The following is a 25,477-nucleotide window of genomic DNA, read 5'->3' as shown; positions in this document are numbered from 1 at the left end:
TGAGCACCTGATAAAATATTCTCCACTCATTTTATTCACAATATGTGCGTTCCATACAGGGTGATATTTTCTCATAACAATGTTCAATGTCATATTTTACCTCTATATGCTGGAGCCAAACAAAACTGTCATCAAATAGAAAAAGAAAATATGCAAATCGTGCGTAGCTGAATTCTCATTCTCTGGATGTGTGACATGCTATGACTTGCAATTCTGCGGACAGTGGGAATGTAATGAAATGCAATGAAAGAAGAATAAGCAGCCACTCATCCAATGAAACACCCTAACTATGCCACACCTCTTCGGGATAATATTTCTAAGACTTATCTCGCTCTGTACTTAAGCTGTCAACAGTAAAAAGAGGAGATGACATTCAAATCGTACAAAAACCTAATAAAACTTGTCTGATAAGAAACATAACAGAAAAAAAAAAAAAAAAAAAAACATGGTTCTGAAACGATTCAAATTCACTGAGTGCTATCGCTTACCCCTGTAGATCCCGATTGAGTCGTCGGCAACCTAGAATGTAAAGAACGAATGTCCCATGGTAACACAAATACTGTGGTCAAATCATTTTCAGGTGACCGAGTCTCAGAAATTATGAAAACGACCAGAAAAAATTCATAAAAAATGGTGGGGGAGGAATGGAGAACAATGAATAATTGAGGCAATTTCCTGTTGTTTATAGAAAAAGAAAAAAAGAATGTGGAAATAAGCTTTGAAGCTTAGTATGATGAATGTCTGTCCTTTCAATCGTTTTTTTTTTTCTTTTCTTTTTTTCTTAATTTTAGATTTTAGTTTTCCTCCTATTTTTGATTCAGTGCAATGCATGGAACAATACAAGGGTCCCCCAGGGTTGGTTTTCTTTGTGGATTTTTGGAGTGGGCACATTGTTGTGGTCATTTAACTGGTGTCCATGGATTCCATATTAGCCGTGGTGGAGTCCCTCTGGATGCTGTCAAAGATGGCGGCCAGCTCAGGGTTGGAGCTGATTTGAGACTGGAACTCACTCATTAGTGGGCTCTTCTCTGCCTCTGGGATGGTTAGCAAGGCCACTACAGCCCGCATGGCAGATCGTTTGAGCTCATCCTGCTTCTCAAACTCCTGCTTTACAGAGTTGGCTTTTACCTGGGAAAGAAAATGTGTCATGAGCCAACATCATAATTAGAAATCAAAGGGCTCTTTCCAGTTGTTTGTGATTACTGAGAAACACAGAGAAAGAGGGGAATTGACAAGAAGGGGGAACAGGATCTGTAAATATTGCAAACCGTATTCAAACTTTCGCTCCCCTAAGAAAACCCACAGATGTCTCAGATTTCCTCTATTTTTTTTTTCATATACACCGAAAATGCTTTGTGTCTGATTTTGTTGTTTGATGAATATCTTGCGAACCTTAGTGGTGCATGTTGCCCTGAGCGGCTCCACAAGTCTGTCCAACCTCTGTAACACTGCACTGGGACACAAACTAGATAATCTGGCCAGCATGAGGAACGTCAGCATCTGTAAAGACATTCATAGAGCAAAAAGAACATTAGGAATTATAAACCTTCATATGATTCATGAGCCTATGCACATATTTTACCCCCACTGTATCTTTGAAGGCCCTAGAAACTATCAAACACGCATGGCTTGCTAGGTAAATGCATAACTTGGTAACTCCTGTTTAAAGTGGGTAGGTAAACAATTTAAACCTAAAATACAAAATTATCTAGTACAAAGCACTTTTACGTCATTATCATGAAAGTACACCTGGTAATAAGTAAATTTAAAATAAAGTTGGATCACATTTGTTGTCAATGCATTATGCATTTATGCCTTTGATGACCACACACTGAATCTTTGTTAATCAATTCACTCTTTCATCTTCTGTGGTCGCTAAATGATCTGCATGGCAAAAGGCCTATCTCATGAAAGATTCATGGATTACTCTGACGGCTTACCTTGATATCGTAATGGTCCTTAAGTCCATCTTCAACATGGTTTAAGAATTCAAAGATGTCAAGTCTATCAAGGCAGCTGTCTAAAAGAGTGTACATGCATTCAAATGCAGCCTTCCGGATATCCAGCCCATCGTCCACTGTGTGTTTGAACGGACCCATCTCAACCTAGAAAGAGGCAATTAGACTGACTAAGGTTTGAAAAAGACAGTAAAGCAATAGGCTTTGGACAAAGGGAAGATTACCTCTCTGATTAATTCTTTGCGCACTTTGGTCTCATTGTACAAATGAGGGAGAACTGTATCCAACAGGTCTCGAATAAGTGAAGGTTTGTTATGAGCTGCAGAGTTGAAGGTAACTAGAGCCACTCTTCGTACATTGAGGTCTGGATCTTCCAATGTTTTCAAGAAATCACCTGAAGTATTTCAATAATATTACAATAAAAAACAGTTCTAAAAAGTGTTCGACAAAATTCAAAATAGTGCAAATTTGTACTTGCCTATGCAGTTTTTAAGAAGGGGGTCAATTGTCTGTGGGTGATCAGAAATTGTGAATTTAACAGCGGTAACTACTGAGCTCCTGGCATAAGATGATCCTGGTGAGAGAAAGAGAACACCTCAATCAAAACTCTGATTTTGTATATATATAAAAAGGTTTATGATATAAAGAACTTTGATTTATCAGTGTTTTGATACAAATTAAACAGGCAGAGTTTGACGATCACCTGATAAGAGATAGCCTTTTAGCCTGGGCAGAAGAGTCTCTGGGTCGATAAGTGTTAACTTTCCCAGACATTCAGCTACCACGTTCCTTGTGCCTTCTTCTGTACACTCGCAGTGTTTGAGCAACAATGCCCACACATTTTCTACATAGGGTTTGAGCCCTGCAACCGAGGCAGAGCTGATTATTTCCTTGAGAGAGTGCAACAACAGGTACTGTCGCTTGGGCTGGCCAGAGATCTCTTGCAGGACAAAGGGCAGGTACTCCGGGAGGTTCCCCACACTTATGCTGCCTAACGCATATGAAGCTGCCGACTTGACCTCTTCGCTGGCTGAAGAGAAGGCATCCAGGATGACCGTTTTCAGCTCAGGCTGGCCACTAAGATCAACATGATGACCGACCTCTCCCAGGGAAAGCAGAGCCAGTAATCGGATAGAGTCGGTGGAGCGTGAATTCTTCACATCTTGAATGAACTGTCCCACCACTGCAGGGCCCTCTTTAGGACAAGCACGGGTGAGAGCGGCCACACACTTTGCAATGGAGTAGTAGGATTGCTTATGGGTGAGCGCTGCACTCTGAGCATACACAGGACCTGTTAGCATACGTAGCAGGTCCATGTAGCCCAAGCTGGCAGTTCCCGTGGCTACAAGAGCCTGGAAGAATTCCAGCATGGCACTAAGAGCGCCACCTTGCAGCAACGGTGAACGAACCAAAGCTATGAGTTCAGCCAAAATAGAGCCACTTATTTTAGACAGCGAGTCAGGGTGGACTCGTGCAAGCGTGGTGAGGAAGCTGATAGCCATCTGGGAGACATGCATATCGCTTTCATTGATAAGAGGTGGCAGCTCAGCCAGGACAGCGTCGATCATGGCTGGTGTTACACTATCGCTGTAGTTCTTGACCAGAATGTCCAGTGCAGCCAGTGTGCTTAGTTTCAATGCTCGTTGGTTCTTACGCAGAAAGGACGCAAGAATGGGAACAGCCTCACCCAAGATGGGCCTCAGGTTGATCTTCAGCGGCGAACCTGCGATGAGTGTGAGAGCTTTGACAGTAGTCAGCCTTGTTATCTCATTCTTCAGTCGCTCTAGGAAGATGAGGAGTGTGCCTGGTAGGTCCGTACCAAGGCTATCACCGAGGTTGCAGATAATTTGCCCCATACAAGAAATAGCTCGCTCCTTGACTTCCTGGTCGATATCTGCTGCCTTCAGCCGTTTAATGGTGCAAGCAAAAAGGTCAGTGATGTAGGGTGAGGCATCAAAAGCATCTGTTTGATCCAGGGGCCTAATGACTTTGACCAACTGCTGGGTGACCAGCAGTGCTTCAGAGGTGATCTTATAAAAGGGATCACCCACACAAGCAACTACAGGAGGCACTATAGCCTGAACATGGGGGTGGAAGACTTGAGGTTGATGGTTGCACAGGACCACATACAAGCAAGACAGGGCATCTATCTTCAGGTTTGAAGAGCTCGACTTATCGTTGAGGGAAAATATGATTCCTAGATGGAAAAAAATTCACAAATGTCACTCCAAATGCTAAAATATTGAGAAACTTAACATAACGGCTACAAAAGATTTCCAACCAAAAAAGACCTAACATTTCCAGGTTTACCCCATGGTGCTTTTATAAATGTCACAGGTAAAATGCTGATCACACTTGGCAAGAATTAAGCAAATGATCATGGAAGGACTGACTACTCGCTTTAACATGTACTAGCTTGCCTGCGGCACATACCTGGGATGAGAACAGGAATGTGCTGTGTCAGGGCCCCTGGCAGCACGTTTACTAATTCTGTCAGCATGTTGAAGCAGCACTGCCGGGTCTTAACACTTTTCTCCTTCATCTGTTTGTGCAATGCTTTCACTATCATGGACACCTGCAAAGGCACACAAAACATCACCCTCATGAATGAACTTTAATAATTAGGAATCCCAAATGTCTGTAGAGTTAGAGTTTTTGTCTCCAAATAGTCTTCACAGTATATTACAATGAAGACTTATATTATACAATATATGAGAATATATTGCAAAAAAAGTTACATCATTTTGACAAGTTGAGCATCAAATAATTTATGTGCGAAATGTACATCAAAAACACAAACAACCAGTAAAGAATGTGTGTACATGTATGAACTAGCAGTCCTAGGTAAAAGGAAAGTAAATTTGTCTCTACCTGGATTTGAAGCATTGTGAGAGGAGTCTCTCCCTGTTCCATGGCATCTGGGTCACAGAGCCAGCTCTGGGCAGGGCGTGTCTGCTTGAGTAGGGACAAGTAGGCATGGAACACATCCGCCTTCACGTTTTCTTCCCGCTCTTTAAAACGGGCAATGAGCGCCGGTGAAACAGTGCGGTAGAACTCGGGTAACATCTCATGTCGTGTGCTCACCACGGCATCCAAGCACTTTGCTGCTGCTCTCCTCACTTTCCAACTCATGTCGTCATCATCACTGTACTCATCGTCACTTCCTGTTTGGAGTTAGATTATATCATAATCACAGCCACTAATTTGAATAACTCCATCTGTTGCAACTGCTACAATTCATATTTTATTCCAAATTGGCCAAAACAGTTGGCATATTATGTATGTAGATGTGTCTGGGTACTAAGACACATCTCAAGCTAGCAGCCACAAAAATTATTTCTTTGTAAACACTCTTTGTGAAACATATAGGGCAACAAGTTTGTCCCCTGAACCACAAAAAACATGAACTTCTGAAGTGTGGACTACTAAGAGAAAAACAAACATACCCTCAAATCTGCTACCAAACTGTATGAGTCTCCTAAGGCTGCTTACAAGCTAGTGCACAGTCAGCACAATCAATTATTGAAAAGAAAACCGCAAATCGGTACGAATATGATTCATGGATGAAAATGACACTACAATAGGGATGGAAAATAAAAATCCTTGATGCCAAAAAAGATCAAGTAGAACAAAGGTAGTCATGAATGCAGTGAATGTCGAACTCATGCTTTAGGAGAGGGGCTTGTCATTATAGTCCTGTCAAATTGTGGGGTGCAGCAACCCATATTTCTTCAACCATGCTTCCACATGAAAAACTTCATTCCAACACTTTCAACATGCAACACTGAGCACATCCACACTCAGTTGTGCTTCAGAGCACTAATGGTTAAATAAAGCATTTTCACTCAGAGAATGCACAACCTCTGTCAAAGAAAGTGGCACGACATGCTCAGCACATGCATTAAGGAGGGTGAAAAGGTGCCGGCTTGACAATCTCTAAGGTGCCAGAGGAATGGTGGCAAATGTTTAAGCCTGTCTTGTCATTACAGGACAATCAGTACCCCCAAACCAATCTCAGAGCCAATTTTATCAGCTGTGAAAAACCAGACCAGTTACCACCGTCCATTCACTCCAACAAGAAGCTGAATTCTGATTGTCTTGCAAACAGCCTTTGCAGAGGTCCAACTTTCTTTTTGTCTTTAAACATGGACAGACTGCCTTCTCTGGCTGCTGTATTACCAATACGGTGCTTTCATTGTTATTACTGTTATGCGACAAGCAGAGGCTAACACACACCAGAACTAACAAACTGAGGTGGAAACTTACAGCTAAACAGACTCTTTTGGTTTGGGAGAGAGAATAAATCCTTCTTCCCTCAGACAGAGAGGAGAAATGAGCCCCGCCTCATACCTTGATAATCTTCGTCTACACCCTCGGCATCCATTGCATTCTCATCTTCATCCTCGTCGTCATAGTTGTAGTTGGGGTCATAGGTCAGATACTTAAGACAGATGCTAATGACTGTTGGGACATGTGGATAGACTTCCTTTGGACACCTGGGAATCAAAAGCAATAGTTTTTTTTAAAATTACACATTTAACCATATAAGTCATGCAACAGGGAAACTTCAAGATTACAGCTTTTCAATGGCTACGTTTATGTTGGTAATATTCTTGTTATCTATACTATTACTAAACAGCATAATACCGGTCATAAAAATTAAGAAATAACCACATTTTTGCTTCTTTTTTTTTTCACTCTCTGGTCCAACTCATCTATTATAATATCACAAGAAACAAACTCACATTTTTTATATTGTAATAGAAAGTATAATTTTCTGGTATCACAAATGTTAGACTAACCTCCTTACGAAAGACTCAAAAGCTTGAATGCAGTATTCCCTCAGTTCGTCATCATCAACATTGCAGAACTTCACCACCAATGGGATGATCTTCTCCAAGTACTCACCTGCAGGATAAAATTAGCATGTTGTCATTACCATCGTTACACACACATCAGACAGTTGCAAAACTTAACATCGAACTGTAATAATTCATTGTGAAATAAAAATTAGTTTGGAGGGCTGCAAGATAAAGGCCTTGCTGTTTTCAGCGCAATCAAAGAAACAATTTTAAAATGACAAAAAGACTTAATTAAAACTGTAGCGCCAAGAGATAGCTACAAAACAACGGAGTGCATTCCACTGAAGTAATCTTGTGCATCTTAATCGCAGCTGTCTTTGTTTCATCAAACGTAGGCGGTAATTGGCTGATGGGGAACGGCGCACCACAGCAGCAAACCTAAATGACTTTTCACTTCATTTCATTTGTGCCAAATGGCCTGCCTTAGCAGCGCAGCAATGGAACAACGTTGATGACAAGGTGACGGGTAATAACGACCGTACTGGAGATTGTTCTATCTCCTGTCACACAATTACATTCTGGCAATTTGTTCGGTCAAATTCCAAAGAGAGTTGACTTCAAGCTTATACCCCCTATATATAATAATCGTTCTGTGGGGGTGGAACCGTGGAAACGGAAGAAAACAGTAAAAGTTGTGTGAATAATTATGGATAACTTCAAAGCGTTTTATTATTGTATCAATTATTAAAACTTGTGGAAAAGAGAGATCAACTTAATATCTTTGAATGACGTCAAAATACTGATGGGGAGAGAGATGGCACACCTCGGCCTGAATAACTTCTACTGCTCATCAACCTGAGCAATCATAAAGTGAAATGTAATCAAGATTCGATGTCAATACTGGTGACCTCAATCTTGACTGAAACATTTTCTATCATAAGAAAGGACTCTGGACTTCAAGATCAAGCCATGGAGAACTGCGGTAAAAAGGCAATACCTAGGAGGAGAGGAGGATATCATTACACAAATGTATTTACACTACGCTTCGAGCAAAAAAACAAAAAAAAACAGCTATTGTAATAATTGGATCATTTTCATTAAAGATCTTTGAGGATGGCTTTGGTTTGCTTTAGCTCATTCCAGCAAAGACTAAATTACAGCATCAGTGGTGAAACTAATAGCTGTATGAGAAGATCACAGATGATGGCTTCAATAAGTGCACACTAAAATTGCTTTCAGCACTTAAAGAGTAACTGAGATGAGGTCTTGAACCCCGAAGACATTAAGTTAACTGAGGTCTGTAACAACGGGGGAGCCTCACCGATTCTGTGGCCAGCTTGTCTGCTGATGGCAGCAATACACTGGATGTAAGTGCGCGTGGTTGACATGGACTCGTTGCGTGAGAGCTCAGATAGTAAGTGCTCGATGAGGTCCACAAAGACCAAGTTTCCGCAGCTCATGACCAGGTGTCCCAGGGCTATGATGGTCCTCTTCCTTACTGCCAGGCGAGGGCTTGTCAGTTGAGGCAGCAGACAGCTCAGAATGGAAGGGTGGAAATTCACTAAGAGGCCTCCTTGTCTGGATGATTGAACACAAACAATGTTAAACATTCAAAAGAAGAGATTGTTGCAAAGACCACATAATGACCACTGATTTCCTTTCATTTCTAAAAACTACAACTATAAACAATGTTATCATCCATTGGTGTGGATGTGAATACAGTTGTTATGGTTTTTATTCTTAGTGTGAACAGGCTTTAAATCCTAATCATGGGAAAGTACATGCTTCATGTTTAAATGATTATGTGTAGCTCAATTGGTAAAGCATGACCTTAGTAATGTGGTTGTGGATTCAATTCCCAAGGCACACAAAAGCTGGCAAAAAATCTCAAAGTCGCTTTGGATAAAAGCGTCTGCCTAATGTATGTGTGCAAAATGCATTCACCCAAGTCTGCCATTAGTTACCACACAACAGAGCCAAGCGTCAGCATCTAAACTAAAAGACCTTTATAGTACACTCAGCTCAGTGAACTGAGGAAAAAGACAACTGAGAACTGTCACAGCTAGGGAGATGCGTGTGCACACACACATCAAAAAATTACCTGGCAGGAGCCCATGTGCACTCAAAAGCACAATTGGTCTAAACAAGAGCAGCAGTCATCACATGGCTTGTCTGACATACCTGCACAGCATGTCTGCCATGATGTCCAATGCTTCCAGCTGAACTGAGACATCCTCCTGCTTGGCAATGGCACTTGTGAGGCGGCCTGTAATCTTTTTGCAAACGCTAGCAGCAAGAGCAGAGCCTAAAGCAAACAGAAATGGACTTATAGCAGGAAAGATGGCACATGAAAATAACTAAATATAGCCATAAACATGTGAATGAATTCTCTGTCCTTTAATCAGGAAAAAACACAGTTGGGGAATACAACTACATTTATATTATTATGCAGGGAAAACGTGTTTTACCGCTGGACGCTGGCGGGAGTTCTCCAATCACCGTTTTGAGGCCGATGCTAGAAATATCTCGAAGCTGCTCCTTATCTGATAACATGTTTGTACACAATGTATCAACAATGGTTTCGACCTGGTACTCCTTCACTTTGCTGACAAGTGGGCCCAAACTGCAAGAAATAAGGACTTTTAGTGCAACCTGTGAAACACTTCCTATTTTTCTATTACTATGCAATGTATAAATTTGGATTGCTTGCAAAAATGTCTGTACTGCGAAATGGTACATTACAAATTATTTCTGTTTAGCATATAAATCAGTGTTAATCCATTTGCAAGATGGCTTTAACTGCCATAAGGTTTAAAAAAAGAGTCGTTGTTTACTTGTATTTCAGCACATAGACTGAATGAAATGAAAAGAGATTACTGTGACTTATTCATGCAATCCCTTCAAAACTATCTAGGGGAAAAAATAGAGGTTAATCTCAAAAGCTAACAACCGAGATAAATCAAAGTAAAAAAAACAAAACAGCAATACCTCTCACTAAATCACAGTGGCATGAATCAATTTCACATTAAAACATTTTCAGAGAACAAACTGAAGCCAATTCATGAAGGACATACTGAAAACACCCCAGTAAGAGAAGCTTTCAAGTTCATGAAAGCACAGAAGGACTGAAACAATTGAATAATGGCAAAAAGCTTACCATTTTACAGCCAGATTCTGAACTTCTCCGTTCTTGTCCTCCAGGAGCTTTAAAATCATTTTGACCACCTTCCGTTCACTATCATCATCCAGCTTTATGGAGTCCTTCTGCAACTCGGACATCAAATCATTGGTGGCCATGAATCTGAGGGAATAAACAAGGACTTTTTATGAATCATTTATATACTTTTTTGAAGAAGTTGTTTCTCCCACCAAAATATAATAACTTGTTCCGCCCCTGAAATGACTTTGACTAATGTTAGCAATTCCTTACCCTCCAACCACCTGTCATATAAATAATTTGTTTTTCATTATCCAACCATTTCTCAATGGATAAGAATCATCAGCATTTTCTTGTATATCCTGCTTTACTTTATAAAAAAAACATAATTTCAAAAAAATAAACAGTTGCAAGGCATTTTTCCTAATAGTCCAGACACAGTGACACACTTAAAGAGGGTTTCATGTGACGTCAGCACTAACAGAATGGCTACTATAAAGAGGACTAGAAAAAGGTGAGAACCACCTGAATGGCAGGGGCTGCTGGCATTATGTCAAAGAAAATGGACTGACTGAAGCATTTTCACCTTTTCATCTCACTTGTCATGGTTTGCTAAATTCATAATCCACTTCTGAGCTGAAACTGGAGTGGATTAAAATGAAATCTTGTCTTTGGGTGCAAACATCAAAGCCTCAGCACAAAACCTCATATGTGATGTGAGCAAAAACCCTCTGCATACCCTAATACGTGCCATCTCTCTCTCTCACACACACACACACACACACACACAGTTCTAAAAGCGTCTGCTTTGGCATATATTTGAAGGCATGGAATCTCTTATTCCAGAGAGCCTAAGTAAGAATGAATAATGCATGAGACGCACGCTCCTACAGCAGGGCGAGAGAGGGAACGCCAGCACACACCAACAGAGGAGACCTAGAATGGTGTGTAAGCAAAATGTTCCCAGGGGTAAAATCTTGTGAAATTTAGAAAGAGCTGGAATGAGAACAGCAAGTGGTTTGACGTGAATGACAGGCAGGGTAGACTCTGGAAATATGATCCGATGGCTGCATTAGTATTCATTTGAAATCTTCTGTCAGATATGTATAAAACTCACAAACCATTAACCTCCTGGTGGCTGCTGTTGAATATACTGACATCTTTAAAGGGAATCCCCAATAGAAAGTTCTAAGCATGTCAGAACACATTACAAATTGTAACTGTATAGACCATTTAGATTATGAACTACAATTTCATGATAATCATTATGCTTTTAAACAGTTATCAACATATTTACACGTGCTTCTGGCCTTGACAGCATTTCAAACCCGACAAGTATTCTCAGAACAAAATCAATAAGGACCCTTTGCATAATTATAGGTATAACATTGAGGGAAATATCTATCATCATTATCATTATGTAAAACAAAAAAATCTCCTTTTTCAAATGTTACCATCATATATATTAAAACATTCCACAGAGCCTGTAACTTACAAAGGACAAGTCAACTTCTGCCTTAAGTGTCAGTCTGCACAAGATAACAAATACAACAGGCCTAGATTAACAACTGAATAAAATAAGGAAATGATAAAAGAATGACATGTCAAACCTGTTTTAACTTAAATGTATAGGCCTAAACGAAACGTTGTTTCTTAAACACTGAATGCAGAGATCCTAATAAAAGAAAAACATTGAATTAAATATCAATTCTACACAATACAAAGTTCTCCAAAAAGTAGGTGATGTAGTTCTATGCTCATTTCGTGGTGCACTTTTGCTAATATTAGCCAACTAAAACGAGCACGAGGAAAGTAAATTACATCAAATGCTGCAATGACTCAACAATTCTGCTAATTTTGTCCATTATTTGTAATAAATAATTGTACTCGTTACAAATTATATGACAGTCCGAGTGCATTGCCACCAAAACGAAATGCTAAGGCTAATAGGCTAACACAAGCTTGCTAACATCCACACTAAAACACACGTTTGACAGCTTATATTCCAACATGAGATGGCAAATTACCAAGTTATAGACGTCAATGCATGCCCCACGCACAATTTTAAACGGCAAAAAAATACAAATAAAGCCCCGTACAGTATGAGTTAGCTTGTTAGCTTAGCATGTCAATCTAAACAACAACAGGGGCGCGATACGAGGCCTAAAACTTTCTGCGATCGCTTCATTATTTGTTAAAACATTTAAACGCAATCACAAGGCCTGAAAATAAACGTGCATGTTCATTAACACCCGATCTAGACCTGTGCATTACGACTGACCTGAAATCCTTGTCGCTGGATGTCATTTTCTCCAAAAGATTAGAGATGTGGTACGAGGCACTCGCCATGTTTGCAGTCAGGAAAACCACTTGTGTGTGTGTTTAGGGCCAGAATGATTCAGTTCGCCTCTTTTTTGAAGGTTTAAAGGGGAGTAAAGTACAACACGAATATCCAGAGTTTGTTGTGCAGGTAGGTGATCAGCAGCAGCTGTGCGGGGAAGAGCAGACGCTCATGCCTTGAGTTTGGATGGGTTTGAATGGAGGTGCTGCTCGCTTCTGCAGGAGGGAGGAGCTCAGACTAGACAGACACTGCTGTCTATGAGAAGACAGAGTAAGAGCGGGGCCGTGTTGCAAAACCCAGGCAAAACCTAGTGAGCTGCCTACTTGGATAGCATGAGAAGCTACTCCATCTTTTGGACACCATTTTTTGTGGTGATGACAGGTAAAAGTGCTCTCATAATACTCAAATAATTTAACATGATCCTTTATTGTTTTGTATGAATTGTATTCGGTAGGTTAGTGGGTAAATGCACATATTAAAAAAAAATCTGGTATATCTTAGATAAGATTTAATATCTCACATTTGTTTGCATGTTTTGAACAAGATATATATATATATATATATATATATATATATATATATATATATATATATATATATATAGGCCTATATATATTAGATCTTGTCCAAAACATGCAAACAAATGTGAGATATTAAATCTTATGTATATTATTATAATATATAATGTATATTATTATAATATATAATAAATTGATATAAATATGTATATATATATATATATATATATATATATATGATATGATATTTTGGACAGAATATATGTTATATATAAATATTTTATTTACAATATTTTACAGTAAATATCCTGTTAATCGGTTTACCATTAATTTTGTGGTAAGGTAATATTCTATTAAACAATCTTTTTTTCCATTAAAAGTATGATTTTTATTTTTTTACATTCAATAGTTAAAAACATCTGAGATCATTTGGCTATTTGGATCACTAATGAGAGGTCGCTTGATGAATATGGGAACTCCAAAAAGCTTGCAAATTATATATTGCCTGGAGCTCAAATAAATGGGTGTCTATTATTTCATCTAAATCACTGAATTGACCTAGTGCATGAAAGTGAGAGAGATAGAGAAAAGAAGAACTAGCAATTACCCTTTACAGAGTACTCCCTAAGACTAGTTTGACTTCTGGACCAACTGTTAGGCCTACGTGGTGGGCACTATTACATTCATCCTGCCCTTCAGCGTGTCTTCATTTAAAGTCTTGTTCTACGCCTAACCCTGTTCCCAGAGAGGAATTCAGCACACTTCCCTAATCTTCTCCTCTGAAATGCTCTTAGCCTGTGAAATACAGGGAGGAATAGATTGAATAGATCATAATTTAGTCCTATCCCCATGCTGTGTTTTTCTTTCCACTTTATTGTACTTTCTAGCATATAAATTAATATTTTATTATCGATTATACATAGAGTGGATAAGGGTCTGAATGTCATACAAAGATATTTTCTGTGATGCGTTTTGTGTGTTAGCATGACATTTTTGCAGAAGACTGCCTTCCAGCATTGTCTGACCCACTCTCACAGTCTTAAAATCTGCATGCCATATTGCATTGTCTTTTCTCATTTGTCTTTGAGATCGAATATGGAATGGTTAGATGCACTGCACATTGTTTTTGACTCAGTAGGAGACAGGAGGTCAAATATAATTAGGATTACAATCATTGCACTGTTGGCTGTGCAGAGTGTGGTCATGCAGTGAAGTACATCCTTGCGCCTCCATATGCACATCAATCACAGATGAACTTAAGATAAAAACAGTAGAAATAGCCATTGTGTGTAATATAAATGTAAATAACTTAAAAAATAGGTTTCCACTGAATAAAAGTAATTTTATAAATATAAATGACCATTTTCATGCTTGTCAATCTGTCATTTTATTTTGAAGCACAACTGCTTCAATTTGCTTATGATTTGTCAGACTCAGAATACCCGCAACAGCTGTGTGGAAAATGGCTCTTGGATGGACACCAGGTGGCAAAGCCATAGAAAGGAAATAAAAAGAGAGAAAGTGTGTGTCTGCATGCAAAAAAAGAAAATAAGATGAGAGGTGAAATAAATCTATTACATTCCAGACTTATTAATTGGGTGAATTTTTTATTTTAAATAGCTCAATAGACTGAGATTTTAAATATGCCAGTGATACATAATTACTATGCAGAAAACTGAATTCTGTGAGGAACCCGCCAGATGTCAAATTTGATGTTCGTGTTTTTTTCAAGAATGATACGATTTTTGGAGCATTTACAGAATTCAAACTGACATTTGATTGATCTCTGTTGCAGTGGGACAAGGCTCCAGTAGGTGTCATGAGAGTGGGTATGAGCATGCGTATGTGTGTTTTGGAAAAAACATTGAACTGAAATGATAGAGAGACCTCTTGCCATTGTGGAGAAACATCTATTTCCACTGAAAAAAATCCTGATGCAAACCCAGGCTTTTTCAGAAAATTATGTTCCAATTATGTTACCTCATGGTCATGGAGGCATTGATGTGTGATGGGAGCAGAAAAGCATGCCCAAAGCTGTCCCATAATGGCATGCATCCTTCTGTAGACATTGACGCTCAGATGCTCCAAGCAAAACAGGGGCAAGGGGAAGAAAAGACCGCTGTGGGCTCATTTCCAAGCCTGTGTAAAATTTCATCGTGGCATAAAATAGATTACATAAAGCAAATAGGTTGATGAAAATGACTTTTTCATGCACGCTAAAAACCACATAAAATCCTTTGACAAGCACAGAGTTCTGTGTTGATGTATTTTCTATTGAAACAGGAAGTTGGGACTGGGAATATCCACTCTGTCGATGCTGTCTATGAAGAGAGATGCCTAGGCACTAGTGGCTCGTTTCCACCAAGGGGTTCAATACAGTACGATTTGGGACATTAAACCCTGATCTGACTTGCGTTTCCACGCCAACAGTACCCTAACTTGATAGGCGTGGTGACGTATTCCGGAAAGTAGCGATGGACGTCATTGTTGTTGGTCCCCCTTGTAGCACGCGCAAGTGACTATTCTCTGTCAACCAAACGACGTTCTGCAGTGAGTCTAGCTCCACCCTATAGGTACCGCACTACCAATGGAAGAGTCCCAAAAAAGTGGTACGGTTAGGCTCAGTATTTTGATACCATCCACAACTTCTGACAATCGAAACGGAAATAATTGCGTACCGGCCTGCTACTATAGGTGGCAAGACAGCTCATTAAAATTACGCACAGCCACCATCATATTCACGATATTGCTAGTATGAGACTAGTGGGGTCATCAGTAATTTTCACCTGAATTCTCAGAAAATTATAAACTGTACATTTTAAATGCATATAGTTCTGTCATGCAACTCTAGATGGCGCAGGTTGATGGGTCCTTTACAGCGATAAAGTTGATGGGACCTTTACAGCCCTGTGCAAGCTGATTGGTTCATTTCGCATCTGCTGTCAATGAACTTGCTCAACATTTAAATGGCTGGTTACCATTCACTAAAGCAACTTGCAGCACACTTTCAGAGTTTGTCTTAAATCCTCCACCTTCCCTAGCTCCACCTATATAGACCTGCTATGGGTAATTGATATGGGCCATATCATGGGAGTATGTCTGACATACTCACAGCAGCGTATCGGCATAGGCATTGTAGCAAGTTCCTGTACTTCTCTACAACAGCAATACTCATCATCAGCAGCAGCAATTCAGTAGCAGTGTAGCAGGTCTATTCCGCCAAGACCAAATACATTAGATTGTCATATCCATTACCATGCTAAAATATTCAGAGTTGTCATGATAGAAATGTATGTACCGGTATTTGCTAGTAATGCAAGTACATACTGTATCATCAAAGCTAACATAACTAAAAGCCACAAAACCTCCAATTTTGATTGTGTGTGGTTTTGAATAAAAATGAAGCTTAGATAAAATTGGGTTAATTCCAATTTGAGGCTCAAAAATCATTTAATTACACAGACAGCAATGGCCCTGTGGATCTGAATGGCAACAAGGGCGAATAGGCATAAATGGAGTTTAATGATGCACCTTCTGTTTACCATGAACCCAGGGGAGCCGTAATCGATTATCAAGTTTTAATTGTCCTTTCCTCTGATTTTCAGTATTAAAAAGTCAGCCAATATTGTCCTACAGCATATTCTCTCCCCTTTTGCTTTCTCAAACTTTCGCCCCAATTTTCTGCCATACACGCAATCTGGAAATCGCAAATGACCTCTTGTTTTGTAACTGCTGCTATCTGGACCATTAATGACTTATTGAATTGAAGTAATTGTGTTCTACTCAAGCAAGGCCCACCCCTTGTTGCACTTAACATTAAAATTAAATTAAATTTCCTGGTCCAACACTCAAAATAAATGGTCAAGAAAAAGATTCATTAACCTGGATTTAAAAAAAACTATGGAATTCATGGGCCAAATTGGATGTCAGTCGTGAATACATGGCAATAGCAAAGATGTCATTTGCTCAAGGAGAAATCTCTGGAGAGCACTTCATTGCTACAGGCTCCTATACATACATTATCTTCTGTTTCATCTTCAAACCGTGTGAAATAGCAACATGGCCCTATCCCTTATATATTTTATTAAATGTAAAGGGTGTAATTTCACACTGAGGAAGAAACTGAAATTTAAATAGTTATTTTTGTCATTTTTTGTTGAACAGTTCCTTTAAACGAGATAACGAAATAACATCCAAAATATTGCCCACTTTAGCTTTGTCAGACTGTTTACTGAGGATGGCTTCAGACAGATAGACATAAAGAGAGACAGCAGGAGAGAGAGACGATTCACGCTGTGCTATATGGACTCATCAGAAGTGTTTGTCTTCACAATTTCCTTCACAGTTTCAAGAAAAATTACACCCAGCCTCAAACTCTGCTTTTTAATATGGATACCATGTTGCTTCCGACAACTGCTTAGTCAAAGTATTCTATATCCACATCGGAATAACTACCTTGATTGGAGTCAGTGTTTCAGCAGAATTAATCAAACTATACGGCACTAACCTAAAATGCTCATTCCGACACCACGTACAAGGCCAAATACAAACGTTGGCGTGGCGTTAGCTCAGTGTTTGACCCATCACCACGTACTTGTCAAGCCTCTCAATTTCTGATTGGTCAACAGCAGCTAAATGAAATGCTAAGGGCATGTATACAAGGTCATGTATTCTTAGACACAGTGTCTCTTCACTCCCCCATCATCCTCCGTGAGTCTGTCTATCACAGTGTCCCATCTAGCTCTTTATCACCGGTGCTCTCTATAGGGCTTCTGTCTCTCTGCCTCCTGATTCACAGTGAGAAACTCAGAGCCCTCAAGGGAGGTTGCCCGAAAGGAGCGAGTGCAAGTTTATAGGTGTATGAGTATGTGGCCTCATTGCTGGCATGCTCTCTGATTAATCAATGCCATGAACACAGATCACAGCGGAATAGCCGAAAGGCTCCCAAAGGAAATGTAACGCAAGGTATAAAGCACCTTCCAGCGCAACCTCTTTGACCTCACCCACCTGCTCAGAGACCTCAGGTTGATGGAGAACATATACATGCCACTGATTAACAGATTCCAACAAGTAAAGGCCCCGAAAAGAGGTTAGATACTTAAATATACACTCATACTTAGCGTAGTATACGATGTATCAGTTACATGACTGGAGTAAAACCACCATAGAAATGGAGTCAGATATGTTCTTCCCAATATTTGGGTTTTTTAAGGGTTCATTCTTAAATAATTTGGTTCCCCACATTCAAAATCTCCAGCTGTTGTGTTTGTGTGCAATACACAGTTACTATTCCCTATTCAATGTATCCTATTTCTTCTTTCTCTCCCCAATACTTACTTTCATTCCTCTGTTGCTAAAAAAAATTAGGCTAAAAATAATAATGGCAGAGCATCCTTGGCCTTCCTGAATTTGTTATGTTGGATAAAAACAGTCATGCAACAGTTGTCTCTGTTTCTCGAACAGTATTCCTAGAGTGGTATAACAGAGTGGTATAACAGTCTAAAGGCACTGGGACTTTTTATAGTTACATTGTTATGCCAGTAGGTGACAACAAGTGACAGTTTTTAAAAGTGAGACATTGAATCATTAATTCAAGCAATTCATTCTGGTCTTTGTTTGGGACTATTTTTGTTGGAAGCACCAACAAATGTCTAAAATGTAATGTTCCAAGCTTGGTTAAAACTTTTGAACTATCAATGGCAGATCCATAGAATATCACTCTCGGAAGAATCACAGTCATGTTGATATACGCCCTCTTGCTTTATTGCGTTATTATTTAAAGGCAATATCTTTTTTGATATTTGTTAAGAAATTGTCTATTTCACCAAAACGCTGCAATGCAGCTCTAATGTGTCAAGTAACATTTTAGTGTATTTGTGTAGCACTTTTACCCAATACACATTTTTCAAAATAGCTTTATTTTAAGGGAAATACTGTAAAAGTAATACTTTAGTGTCTAAAATACCCTATTACAAAGTAACTGGTAAGAAAAGCCTGTGGCTAGGAAATAGAGAACACCAAGCATAATGGAGAAACGAACAAAACATCTCCTTTAATAATTTATGTTTCCTGATTTAAGATACCTCCACGAATTTAGTGTCATGCAATAAACGAAGGTGGTAGAAAATCATGTTCTCTGTAATTCATCACTTGATGTTGTCATGTCCTTTCCAGCAGATTTTGGCCTTGCCTAATTAGACTCACTCTTGGCCAACCCAGTCTTGTTCTCACCACATTTAGCTAATTAAAGAACTTAATCTAACTCACATTTGATTAACCAAGCACCCAATGAAGCCTCAATGTTGATGGCAAGACCTCGGAGAAAGCTGTTTTCCAAACCTAATGATTTAATTTGGATTGAAACTTAAGGACCACAGGCCATGTGTGATCATATTTTATTTCATAATTTGGTCTTTAGTGTTTCCAAAACTGATAGCAATATCTCTGTTGGCTTACAGCTATTTTAGTTGGAATTATGTGTTTAAGTTCAAAGTAAATGCAGTGGAAATGTATTCTGCATGTGAGGCAGAAAGACTTCGATGCACAAGGCCACAAGCTCAAAAATGCAGACAAAATCATAATAACAAATCTAAGAATCAACGCAATATACAACTGTTGTTTTTAATTTGACTTATTTCAAAGAACAAACTTATTATTCAAATATAAAGAAGGACCTGTTTGTCACAGGCACACAAACATGCATTTTGTATTCATGTGGTCTTTTGAGAATTGATGTTTGTAGTGCTTGCATAACAACCGTGTCTTATTAAAAAGTGCTCTTTCTGCATCTCTTGTTTGCTAAAACAAGCACATACTCACACAAAGTCGCACAGAGTATGTAAACGATCCACAAAGGATTCATCTGTAAAGAATATCAGAGAGAACTGTGGGATTTTGTGTGAGCAGTAATTTCTAAAATGAGGGCTAATAAGGTACTTATAAGTGTAGTAGAGTTTATTTAAAAGATCTGAAGCCACAAAGATCAAAAGATAAGGTTTTTCGGTGTTCTTAAAATAAAGAGTAATTTTAAATCATATATTAGAGAGTGAGATGCTTTATGTACTTGTTTGATAAGACTTTATTTGCTGAACTAGGCTTTTTTTTTTAAATTGGCAAAAAATATTTTTTTAGGTCAGTGTCACGAACTGGCTGCAGTAACACGCATGACGAAGAAGATCAGGATCCACGACAGTCTTTAATATTATCCACAGGTAAATCCAAACAAAAGCAGGCAAGCAAACAACCATAACATATACAAGACCGGACAAATGAGAACTGAAAACACAGGAACTTATATACACAGATCAACCAAGGTAATTAATATCGAACAGATGAACAGAATGATGAAATCAAATCAGTAACCATGGAGACAAACTCAGGCGGGAAAATGGCCAAACATAACAGAACAGTGACAGACTACACCCCCCTACACAAGACAGAGGAAGGAGGCTCTGGTGGAGCACGGGATCCCAGGAGAGGTGACAACTGAAGAAACCAGGGTGGTGTAGAAGGTGGGAGGAGCCTGGAGCAGAGGAAGCCAGGAGGAATCCCAGAGTCCAGCCAGGATGGAAACCCACAGCGGCGTTGAAGGAGAGAGGAGCCATGGCGGGATTTCATTGATGCGGCCATGGCGAAGATTAATGGCGACAGAGCCAAAGGTGGTGGAGCCCCAGACGCAGACAGAAAGCCGATGGAACCGGGCGACTCCAAAGGCTTCGGATGCTGTGAAGGAAGATGAAATTGAAGGAGCTGCAGCGACGACACCCCAGGGTAGAACTTGGGTCCCGGAGGGCTGAAGCTTACTGGAGCGATTGAGGGATGCGGCGAAGCCGGAGGGAGTGCGGAGCCGTAGAGAGGGCGGAGCCGTAGAGGTGGAGAGACAGAGCACAGCAGACGGATCGTAGGTCCATAGCGCAGGATGGGCGACATCCGACCAAGGTGGAGCGGGTAGTACGAGAGATCCCGGTAGAGCTGTAGCCTGATGGTCCCTGAAGACGAAGAATCTAAGTCCAGTGGGATCACGGGGACAGGGAATTATCCTCTCCAAATTAAAAGCAATTTTCCATAGAGTCCACCAGAAAATAATTCAGATTGGCGGGAATGTGGGCGGGGCTCCAATCCATTTCCTCGATCTACACTAAAACTCCGATGCTATGGACGATGTAGCCGGCTCACACACCTGGTCAGACTCACTGTGGTGCTTCAGCTCCGGGGCGATGGTTGGCGCAGTCATCTTCACAGGCTCCTCCATCTCGGCAGGTGGAAGCTCCCTGTCTGCGGTGGGCTCTGGTGTCATCTCCGTGCCTTGGCGTGATGGTTAGCTGAGCTCTGGGTTCGATGACGTGGACGCTGGTGTGGAAGGGGGTAGGAACTCCCCAGACAGCATAGGATGGCCTTCCTCCATGTTCCCTCCGTAATGTCTGGAAGCTCTCTAGAGTGGTAATAGCCCCAATCTAAAATAGCGACTTCAGGGTTCGGTCATCTAAGGTTGTTCGTTGGGCGAGTGTGCAAAAGTGAATGGAATAATCCATGAATGAAAGACCTTCCCTGTCATGACAGTCAGTTACTAAGACAGTCTAAGTGCATAATGTTTTTCTGAACAATTACTTTTTTCTTCAACAATTGTTCATTCAGTGAACAAAATGCTGCACTGTTCTTGCGTAACATCAGGTCTTTGTCTCCTCTCTTTCAGAGGTTGTACTGGTACATTTATTGATCTCCTAGTTTAGCAATTCAAATGCGTGGGGCCTTTGTGCTCTTTACTTCATTGTCAATTTCAGCACAGAAGCAAACATTGCAAGGAGCCCTGTATCTGACCTTATGATTTTTATGATTACTTATGTTGAGTTATTGAACATCCTGGTAACTGCTTTAAAAAAATAATGATAGTGTATTTGGGCCAGGGCTTTCAAGCTCCAAAATGACAAAACTATCAATATAGTCTCACTTATGCGGTATATTAAGTCATACAATAGGTTTGAGTGACAAACAGATCTAAATTTAAGTAATTATTAACTGAAAATCAAGCAAGTCTAGCGCTCCTCACCTTAGTTTTTCAGAATTATGAATTGTTCTTTTAAATTAGATTTTTGCAAAATTGGTCCGACTGATTTGTTCACAGACTGATTTGTTGAACTGATCCACTTCTCATTGTCAACTGAGTGACTCTGACTTTGGTCTGTTCTTCATATTATTTCTATTACTTCATATCATTCTATATATGATAGTGCACGAGTCTTGTTCCACAAAATATGTTAAGTCATGCAGTCTTGGAATGAAACGAGGGTGTGTAAATGATGAGAGAATTTTATTTTCAGGTGATTCCATCCTAACAAACATGATTCATAATAGAATATTCAATAATGGATTTAAGGCCTTTGGGAAATTGCTTTGAGTCATCACAGACAGCACATTTATAACTTTTAAATGTTGCAAGGTACAAAAGCACACGATGATGTCATGAGATGTCATGATGCATTTGGATTAGTGGCTGACTCTGCAGTGGATTTTGCTAGACCCTACAGCAGAACACAGCACAAAACCCTGCTGTGCCTCCAAGTTTCACAGTTGCCGCTAGTTGTCATTTTGATTCATTGAACACCAGGATACTTGACAAGCCTTAGACGGAGAACCCAAATAAAGACAACATTTTTGCCGGCCGTCTCTGAGGACTCGTGGCTGCACTGTCTAGAGTGCTGGGTCTCATAGGGACTGTTCTCTGCACTCCAGCAGTGCCACACAAGAGTGAAAATAGTACAGATGTCCTTGTGAACATATCTCTATTGACAGAACTACTCTCATTTCAACATCTGATAGTATTTCAATTCATTTTTGTAATATTGTAATGTAATGATTAACTTCCGCTTTGAACCTTTATAGATTTTCAGTGATTTTTGAAAAGGTCTATGCTATAAAACCCACATTAAATAAAGCTTGGTGGAAAGAGCTTCAGAAAGCACATGAATGAATATGTTTGTTAGGGCAGAGAACGTCCTTGAGCATCTTTGCTTTTGTTCCAACTAAGACAGAAGTGCCGCACAAGGCAGGGATGCCTTCAAGGAGCTGCAACACTGTCAATAAAACACTCCAAGTACCGTCACAATAAGAAAATAGCCTTGTCTAGTCATGGTGATCCTGGCAATCTTTTACATATTATGTCCTTCATTTCTCCCTGAGTAATTGTGCACATATCCCTTTTGTTGTTTTTCACTTTGTCTCAATTTTTTTCTCCTTGTCTTCATGGTTTTTCAATATCTGTCCCACAGCAGCTTATTGGCTGCTAAGAGGAAGTACACTGCCACTGGATTTCTATTTGGGCGCGCATACAAGAAGTGTAATGGGCATTAAAGCACTCTGATTGAAGCAGAAATCATATTGCCTTTGATTGCCCTGTGAGACTTGAAGCGCTGCCACAGAGCCGTGAATCACATTGTGCACAGGCGATGTGGTGTGCGAAGCCTGGCCTTTCTCAGCAGCTGTGGGAGTTGTTGTCTTCTCTAAGAACTGCACGCGAATTTACGATTTTTAGCTGCCTTGACAGACCCGTGGGTACCTCCTCACCCATCTCTCCTGTATACTTTATTTATGCTCCCTCTCTTTAGACTCCATCTGCTCAACTCTACAGACATACAGTACAGAGAGCTTCACTGGCCTTGCATCCAGGTGCTGCCAACTGCTATCTCCACACTGTAAAAAAGGATTGTGATTTTAACGGTAAAAGACTGTAAAAATGCTACAGTGAAAAACTGTTAATTGGTTTACAGAAAGTTTCCTTACTATATACAGTAAATAACTGTGATAGATGTAATGGTCCATTTAATGTAATTTTACAGTAAAGTACCGTTAAATTGACTGTTTTTGAAAGTGAAAAAGAACAAGTCATTGTATAATTTACAGTGAAAAAACGACATTCCCACAATTCCCTACAGTTTTTTCATAATCAGTTATGTACAATATTATGTTACATTTAATGTTGTTAAATTAATGTTTATTGCATTTTTTTAATTTCATGTGTGTTACCATGATGGTGTTTAATGTTTGTCTCTATATATTAGTATTAACTTTCTTGTGGAAGAGCTGCTTTGATTGATCATGTGACTCTCATCACTGCTGTGATTGGTGGTTGTCAGTGTATTACAATGGTACAAAACCGATATTAATACTTCAATAAGTCAGTAAATTAACATATCAGATAATGAAATACGGTTTATTACTGTAAATTTTAAGTTAAGCCTGTAAAACCTAAAACAGTGCTACCGTATTTTATACGGGACATTTCTGGCAACCACAGCTGCCGGTATTTTACCGTAAATTTAACGGATTTTTTTTTATAGTGGAGCACTGCTGAAACTGAATGGGAATTCAGCTCAAGGCATGCTGGGTGTGTATTTAGAGTTGGGTATAGCTGTGTCCTGCCTGAGAGGTCATCTCATGAATCACTGTTGGCTGAATGACTGCCATTAGCATTGACAGTTAAGAGCAGTAATAGCTACTCTCATATCTTTTGATTACGTCTTCAAATGAGGCATTCCATCACTGCGGTATACAAGCATGCCAGAGGACATCACTTAGACAAGATGTCATGATCAATGCCTGCTGATTGTTTTTTCATAACAACTGTGTGATAATTACAGAGCTTTTTAATCATCTGTAAACTTGTTCAATTATAGGACCACAGTGGACATGTTGAATGGCGAAAGCTTATTTTAAATGCACACTTGCAGATGCATCAACTCCTTTGTCACAGCTGAAATAACAGCTCTGCAACATCACTCAGTGATTTATCACATCAAAGTCTTTTAGAAACTTGTTCGCACGAATATCCATCAAAATGCGACAATAATTGTGTTGCTGTCTTCCTCTGCAGTTAAGTGAAAGTGTATTATGGACAAGGTAGATGACAAGTTCAATTGCCTGGAAGGTGAATGTTGGAATATTTGGACCATGATGGAAAAACGGTGAAATGTTTGCAACTTTTTGGAAATTGTTATTCAAGAAGTGTCATCAGCACTGTGGTTCTGAAGAATGAGAAACGTTGTTGAATTATGAAGCTATTCTAAAGGGTACAGCTATTCCCTTTGCAGTCATGACTTTCTCATTATTATTGTTCTAATATAAAATGGCAATTGAAAGACTTCTATAAGATTCAATGCATAAATAGTTATATTATTGCTTAAATAATAATTTGGGGATATTTTTCCCCCTAAACAATAAAGAAATCTGGTTTGTAATGATAGATAAGATGGGTCAAATAACTGCTACGCCTCAGCCATTGTATATAGCCACCATATGACGACTTAAAAATGCTTCATTAACAGAACAGATTTACAGTGACTAATTAATCCAAACATTTTAGAGCATCAGTTAATGACATGCTAGCTGCACATAGAACTCATCTGTTCAAAAAATAACCTTTAGTGTAGGCTAAAAAGCTTATTTTTGTTCAAGTGCTTTATTGGAAAATATAAAGAGAAAACAGGTGCTGAACAATAGGGATAGTTCACCCAAAAAAAAAAATAACATTCTGTCATTAATTGCTCACCCGCAAGTTATTCCAAACCTGTATGAATTTCATTCTTTTGCTGAACACAAAAGAGGATGTTTTGACGAATGGTGGTAACCAAACAGTTTATGGATCCCAGTGACTTCCATTTTGGAAGTCAATGGTGCCCATCAACTGTTTGGAACCATAAGGAACTATA

At 39.5% G+C, this 25,477-nt stretch overlaps 1 protein-coding gene across 1 annotated transcript; it reads right to left on the bottom strand.

Moving 5' to 3' along the window:
• Window positions 1-16: 16 nt before the first annotated feature.
• cand1 (cullin-associated and neddylation-dissociated 1) lies at window positions 17-12,536 on the bottom strand. Its single transcript, XM_079622893.1, has 15 exons — window positions 12,199-12,536; window positions 9,918-10,061; window positions 9,229-9,383; window positions 8,942-9,065; window positions 8,082-8,338; window positions 6,761-6,866; window positions 6,309-6,454; window positions 4,830-5,122; window positions 4,392-4,533; window positions 2,662-4,155; window positions 2,437-2,532; window positions 2,183-2,352; window positions 1,941-2,105; window positions 1,393-1,500; window positions 17-1,128 (listed from the first exon to the last, which is right to left on the bottom strand). Exons 1-15 carry the CDS (start codon window positions 12,264-12,266, stop codon window positions 904-906), a joined length of 3,693 nt encoding a protein of 1,230 aa, XP_079479019.1. The 5' UTR covers window positions 12,267-12,536; the 3' UTR covers window positions 17-903.
• Window positions 12,537-25,477: the final 12,941 nt, after the last annotated feature.

This window comes from Phoxinus phoxinus (assembly GCF_949152265.1).
Source record: "Phoxinus phoxinus genome assembly, chromosome: 9".
Taxonomy (NCBI): Eukaryota; Metazoa; Chordata; class Actinopteri; order Cypriniformes; family Leuciscidae; genus Phoxinus; species Phoxinus phoxinus.
This window is presented reverse-complemented; position numbering and strand designations above follow the sequence as displayed.